The sequence below is a fragment of the Phalacrocorax aristotelis genome, chromosome 10 (assembly GCF_949628215.1).
Source record: "Phalacrocorax aristotelis chromosome 10, bGulAri2.1, whole genome shotgun sequence".
Classification (NCBI taxonomy): domain Eukaryota; kingdom Metazoa; phylum Chordata; class Aves; order Suliformes; family Phalacrocoracidae; genus Phalacrocorax; species Phalacrocorax aristotelis.
In genome coordinates, this window is record NC_134285.1 from 17,402,661 (window position 1) to 17,409,878 (window position 7,218).

The 7,218-nt window shown below is 43.9% G+C and overlaps 1 protein-coding gene across 3 annotated transcripts in view; it reads right to left on the reverse strand.

The window, feature by feature from the left end:
• Nucleotides 1-282: 282 nt before the first annotated feature.
• Nucleotides 283-7,218, reverse strand: part of SLC39A13 (solute carrier family 39 member 13) — a 22,161-nt gene continuing 15,225 nt past the window's right edge. For 2 of the 3 annotated variants that reach the window (XM_075105393.1, XM_075105395.1), the window contains 5 exons: nt 5,092-5,181; nt 4,695-4,745; nt 4,332-4,464; nt 4,096-4,195; nt 283-3,062 (listed from right to left, as the gene is read on the reverse strand). In XM_075105393.1, coding sequence (XP_074961494.1) covers nt 2,987-3,062; nt 4,096-4,195; nt 4,332-4,464; nt 4,695-4,745; nt 5,092-5,181 — 450 coding nt within the window. In that variant the 3' untranslated portion in view covers nt 283-2,986. The remainder of the gene's footprint in view (nt 3,063-4,095; nt 4,196-4,331; nt 4,465-4,694; nt 4,746-5,091; nt 5,182-7,218) is intronic. The other variant, XM_075105396.1, reaches the window with a different exon arrangement.

Sequence of the window (7,218 nt, forward strand, 5' to 3'; positions counted from 1 at the left end):
GCAACTCAGTTGGTGATGCTTTTAAGGGAGCCCAGACCAGCAGCGAAGAATTATGTTCAGACCATACCAGTCCTGGCCCACAGTGCCACAGCAGCAGGAACAAGAAACTGAATTAGAACCTTTTCTTTCAATTGTGAAAGTTTGAGTAGAAAGGAGGGTAAGACAGAGCCCATACTTCTCTAGACTAACCCAGAGAGAGTGCTCTTTAATGCAAATGAAATTTGAACTGAATTTGTAATTCAATGAAAAGTAGTAGCTTCAACAACAACAAAACCCACACCCTCGTGGAAAACCATTTATTTCATCTCTATTGTCTCCATCCAGAGCAGACCAATACAGATGAAGGGGGAAAATGCAAAAGAGCATCTGAAAAAATAGAACTAGAAAATACTATTCTCTCTGCATTTCCAAAAGTGACAAAGGTGGTGGAGCAATGCTCCATTTCCTCCCGAGGTTCTCCATCCTCAGCCCCAGGGCTGATGTAGTAGAAAACGAACAAGCCCTTCCCAGCCCTGGCAAGCCCCATGCTACCTCCTAGCAGAGTATCTTCCCAAGAACTGCAGACTGTCCACGCCTGTGGTAGCAGCCAAGAAAAACAACTCAGAAATTCCTTCTTCAGTGTCATCCACTTCGCATTCCTGAATGCAAAATCCTGACTGTGGTTTTCAGTCTTGGCAAGGCTCGTGGCTGATGCAACAACACTAACGCATGGGCACTCACCTGGCAATGCCTCAACTTAAATACCAGCCTCATTTTGAGACAGACATCTTGGGAAAGAGCAGGCATGTCATTCTACGGAAAGCTGCTTCCGCCAGTGCCCTACTACAGCATCCGCTTAGCTTCAATCCCTGGGCAAGGGGGAGGAGGGTGGGAGGAAAAAACACCCCAAAGCTAGAACTAGAAAGTTAGCCTACTCCCCTAGTCCCAGCAGGCTGTTCAGATTAATCCTCCTTCCAGGAAAGCAGGAAGCAGATGCTACTCAGACTTTGTGACAACTGAATGACAGAGGGAGTAGTTGGCAAAGGAAGGCAACTTTGTAAAGAGGACAAAAAAAATTGCATTAAGCCTCCCTCCTTGTTGCAATGAAACTAGTTACTGATGTAAGCCTGGGGTAAGGAAAGCTGAAAAAATTGCAGACAGCAGTTTATGGGCAGAGAAAACTGCAAGCATGAGCTCTTCAGCACTCTGAAAAGTAGGACGGGAGCTGTTGAAAAAAAAAAGAACTATGTCAACAGTTCAGGAATCTCTTGGGGAAGTAAATGCCTCTGCTGTGGGCAGCGTACCTGCATCTTGCTCTGACCCAAATCATCCTCCCATGAGAAGAGCCCTCTTGATAAGGCCCTGTGTAGACTGGAGAGCTGTACTGATTTACAAAAACTGTTTAGAGACAGAGCTGAGTTGGTGCAATTCACAATGTGGTAACTGTTTTGTGTCCAATGACTCTGCCAGTTCAATTAGACCTGTTTTTAAACAGATTTAAGCAAAGCAAGAATAAGCTTTGCAGAAGGGATGATCCAATAACTGTGCACAGCTCCATGGCAATAAAACACCCCTGGACAATGATGGCCTGGTCATCCCCGTGAGCTGGGATGTGGGCAAAGCACTGGAAATGTAATTTATTTTTATTGGTCTCAAACTGCCAAAAATTTTATCCCAAGCATCACGCAACAGAAAACTCCTCTTAAGGCATACTTACTGTCACCCTTTCATATTCCCTTCTCTCCTTATTCAGCTCACAGCTTTTCCAGACCCATTTTTAAAAATCTTTTCACCAAGTTCCACCCTTCTCATTTCAACCTCCCTCCAGTATTATTTGCTGCCATGCCCTTTCCTTTAAGGGCTGTCAGTATTATTTATCCAGCCATCCCGAGCGGACTAGCTCCACTGCAAGGTAAGAAGCCCAGAAATAGGCTACCGTCTATATTTTTGGTTATAGCATGCTCTTAAATAGTCTACACTGAACAGAGGGGAAGCTAACCCGGAGTTATTGGCTGCTGACCAGGCTGTAGTGTTCAGCTATTGCCCAAAGTGCCCAGACCCCTGCCATGACAGCCTAGGGCTGCTGCAGCATGCCAGGCAGGGCCAACGTCCTACACCTCAAGAGAGCACTGAAACGTGGTGCAGGGCAGACAGTGGGTGAGTTGGGTCTCAAAGGTAGGCTCAGAGCCATGTTCTGCTAATAGTTATGAGGAGAGGGAGCTCAGTTGCAACGAACACATGGCTTTCCTTCCAGAAGTAGGTGAGCTGGTAGTATGGCAATAGAAGAAACATTTACTGACCATTTTTTCAGATAAACAGGCTGTGCTGGCTATTGGAGTGGCCTATCCTAAAGTGCCTCAAAAGCTTTTGGCTCTATTTCAAAATCAACAAATACAAAATAGACCAAAGAGGTGGACCGCTGAGGCTAATACTACCTTTAGGAACAACTGATGTCAACAAAAAGCCAGAGATCAAATTGGAAATGGTCTTTTCCCCCATCTCATAGCACCGTAACTTCTCATGGGTAGGTAGTTCTGGCTAAAGCTGTTAGTTTATTTTTGATTTGCTATCCTTTCTCTGCCTCAGCCATTGGAGTGGTAGGAAAAGTCCCTCCTCTTCATCAGCTACAGGAATTGCCTCTGGTATTTTCACACAAGAGCTTGGGAGGTACAGTTCCATCAGAATGAACCAAATGAAAAATTGTCCTTTTGCTGTGCAGCAGTTGTTCAGTTCGTTTCTGCTCACTGTATCTTTTGCTCCATAAAGCAAACAGACCAAAAAAAAAAAAAACTGGAAGCCCTTAATGTGTGGATTTTAGCAGAACAGGGATAGGAGAGCCAGGGAACAAAGTCCTGCACACCCAGACCTCTTTGTCCCCTGCTTGTCACATTAGCAGCCAGATCTGCACGCACACACATAGGAATTGACATTAGTGTTCCTTATTGCTTTGTAACAGCTCAGAGTCACCGTGGCGGCTCTGGGAGGCATCATGGGGTCTGCGCAGAGGTCACTCGGTTGTGAGCGAGAGTAGCACCATGACTGTAATGCCTGTACACAGGAGCAGAATTTGCTGCAGGGAGTTCCTGGGAAAGAAACAGCAAAATTAGGAGAAGCCATAGACCAATCCCAATAGGCAGCAGGGTAGAGGCTCACAAATGGTTTGTTCTTTGCCCTTCCAAATCTACCACAAGGAGAACGCAACAGCTGTACGAAGCCACTACCACAGCTGAGAAGACTCTTTCCCAGCACCCCAAGCAAAGAAGTGGTCTATAAACTGACAGGTATTTGTTCTACTCAGCTGCAAGGTCCCACCTCAGGCTTCAAAAACAATTTAAGCTGATTCTGTCATGCAGCTACCCAGCATATATTCCTGTCCTTTCTCTCACAAGAGAACCAGCTTAATCAGGCTGTAAGAAACCAGAATAACACAAATGAGGGGAGGCCAAATATACCGGAATATATATACCAGTGTAGAAGAGAGATGGCTGAGGTGGAATACCATAACGGAGTATGAAATGCTGAATGATAAAGTAAACTATTATCTTCTACTCACACAGCAACACAGTGGCATCTAATCAAAATTAGTAAGAGGCTAAAAAACCAAATAATAAGCATCATTTAACACAGTGCAGTCAAACTACACAAACTTGCTGCCAAAGGGAGATTGCAGAAGCCCAAAGTAATGGATAGGGTCAAAAAGGAATGAGAGAAGCATGTAAAGGATAGGTTCACATGTGGTTATCAGACACACACACCTCTACGGGGCCCTGGTTCAGACAGTCCCTAAACCAGTACATGCCAGAAGCTGACAAGGCAGTCTGGGGAATGGGTCACCTTACTGGACATGTTTCTGAGCAACCTGCTCTAGCTGGTCAGGCTACATACTGCGTTAGCACAATCTTAGGAACTGACCCAGCTGAAGGTTCTCTTGTTTGATAGGGTCTTCATAGTCCCATAAACACAATAGCTAGCACAGCAGTCTATCCAGGTTCCAGCCTTGCCTATGGGATTTAGAGAGCTGGTATTCATGTGCTCCCAGAACAGGCGCAGGAAAGGGTTACATCCCTGCTCCCCGGCAGCAAGAACTGCTGCAGCAGAACAGGAGGGAGCACTTACCAAGGGTTCTTTTCCTCCAGGAGATCAGGCACAACATTTACCAAGGCAATATATAGAAATCCTCCAGAAGTGAAAGGGAGGATCCAGGCTACCGTTTCCCCTGCACAAAATACAGAAAGCTTTTGTTATTACTGAGACAAGGCCATGGAAGAGACCAGAGAAGGAAAAGAAGATACACACATGGGGATGATAGGCACCCCCCAGCATATTCTTACAGAGGTCCCAGGGATCCTTACCTGCTCCTTTTGGTGACTGAGCACATATTGCAAAGCAGGCTCCTAGAATCCCCCCTAGAGCTGTGGAAAGCTGCATCTTGGCTGCACTCCAGCGGTCAAAGCCAGCCCGAAGTAGGATTGCAAAGTCTCCAACCTAAGAAAACCAAGAGCTGACAGTTAATGAACATGAACATTCTCAGTCACAAAGGCAATCTGTAACACTACCAGTGCTTCAAGACTGTTTCTAGTTTTCCATGTTGCCAGTCTCCCAGAAGGAGCAGCTTTCAAAGGGACAAGAAAATGTTACTCAGGCCCAGCCCTCCTCTTAGTAGATGAAGCACCCTTGTAATACCCTCATGACAGCAGAATATAAAGCCCTCTCACCTCATGTGGGATTTCATGCAGGAGAATGGCCATTGTGGTTAGGAACCCAACCTGCAGCAGAGAAGAGAAGGTGATTAGGAAGCACTCCCCCAGCTTGACAGATGACACTCATCAGCATGTCAAGGCCCCTTTCTCCAAGACTTATTACTCAGAGTTTAGAGCCAGTCAACAGAAGGACAGAGGAGCTAAGCCTTCCCCTAATGCCAGTACAAATGACAAACGTGTCCCAGGTTTGAAGAAGCTCTGCATCAGAGGGTCAGGATAGAGTTCCTTTATATTGTAGTCGCCATTTTCTCAAGAGGAAACCATCACGTCTTTGGGGTTTTTTTTGCATGTTGCCTCACACTTGAGAACAGGCCTCTCCAGCTCAGAACAGAGCTGGTGGCAGAAACCTTACCTTTCTGCTAACCAGGAAGCTGGCTGCTACTGCCAGGCCATGTGTAAAGTTATCAATGGTGTTGGCCAGCAGATTGAGGTATCCGCTAATCTGCAAAGAGAAGGAAGAGCCCCTGATAAAGGAAGAGACATAACATGATAAAAGAAAGCACATGGCTTAGACGCAGGTTATACAGAATCATGATCAAATGGGAAAGGTCAGGACATGGCACTTCTGGTGAAGATCTTAAACTATGCCAGGGCTCAAGTACAAATTGAATGTTATGTTTGGTTTTAGAGCAAACTAAGTTTTAGGATAAGCAAGAGTCTGAGATTAGGATAATCATCTTTGTCATTTACATAAGAACTCTAGAAACAGACAAAAGAGAAAGTAAAAAACAGAAAGCCAAAATGCAAAAATATATCTGATACTAAATCAAACCAATTTTAGGTGACACTGTAATCTACACAGGTGACTGGCTTCAAATATGACCTGACCTTGTTTTCTAGTCATGTACTTCAATATCTAACTGTTAAATACCTCCTCCTCAAAAGGTGGCAAGAACAATGCAACAGAACATGTTGCTGAAATAGCTTTTTATAACTAAATAAGTCTTCAAGCATTGTACTAAAAACGCTTGTGCTTGTGGGTTTGCTTTCCCTTAACAAAGAATAAAAAGAGAAGACAGTGATGACAGTCACCAAAAAACCACTGACTAGAAGGCTGGATAGCATGTATGTGCATTTGCATATAAACATATCTCTTTATAATTATACGCATAGACAGCTTCCTTCCTCACAAGTCCATCTCCATATTAGACTTCCCTGTCATAACAACTATGGTCATCTCCAGCCAAATTCTGAGTATTTTACCTGAAGTGATTCATGAGGGTTCCACCCCAGCTCTTTTGCTCAAAGGTTTTGGGGATTTTTTTTGCATTGGATTTAACAAAAACTACTGCGCATGTGTTCTGAGATACTGCAGTTCACTATACAGCACTGCAGTTTGAATTTTTATCAAACTGGGTGTTAGCTAATACATTAGGCTGTCTCTGGACTGCAAGAACTAAGGTGGCATACATTAACCCCAGATACAGGGCAGGATCCAGTGAGCAGAGAGGAGAGACTGTCTAGAAACTGTGAGGCATTAACCTCTTACTTTACCATAGCATCAGCTGCCAAAGTTCAGCTGGAAGAACACAAGTGCTGATGGGTTTCATGAGCCCTTTTTGGTCTTCTGCTTTTCCCTGTTTCTATCAAACACTGCTTGGGGCATCTTTTCTTCCTGCCATCTGTATGCCACAGGTCAGGTGGGGCTTTCTGTCAAGTCTCTCTCTCCAAAGCATCACCCTTCCACAGGGCACTTCTACTGCACAATCTCAGGACATCTTTATAGGGTCTAAACTTCTAGAAGTACATTGATGATTAAATATGAAAACAACGGATTAAGCAAAGCCTAACTACAGATAATGTTTAAGTAATAATCTAAATAACATCTCCACAATGGATGCAGAGGAAGTTCCCTGCATGTTTTTGTAAGAAGAAAAACACAAACCAATGCATGCAGGCAGACCCATGAACATAACAGTTTTACTTCTCATTCCTCATTTTCAAATATGACTGCCTAAAATGTCTCCTTTTCATGTTGGGATTTCATGCGATTGCATTTTCCCCACAGGATAGTAATAATTATTCACATAAATTTTACACAAAAATGCTTTCCCACACCACTGTATAGGCAAAAAATAGAATTAATGATTAAAACATTATGACTTTCTCTTGTCACTGGCTTGGGTAAAAGCTGTCACTGAAAGCAGCAAAGCCTTGGAGTGCTCAGAAATAAATTGGGTTGATTTGACAGTTATGAGCCTCTGACATTTATATTCTGCGAATTCCTAATAGGATGTTCTCATTGCTCATAAAGAGCACAGCCAGATGAAGTGTTTATGTTCACGCTTCAGAATTGATGTCACCGTGCAATAAAACATCCTCCTACAAATCAGCAAGGACCCTATGTACCACAATGAAAAAGAAAGAATAAGCAAGGCAAAAGTACTCTACAATGTTTTTACTTGTTGAAGGAATAAAGGCTGCAATGCAGGATAGAACTATCTATGTCTGAGCACAAAGGAAGCCTCTCACCTGCAGT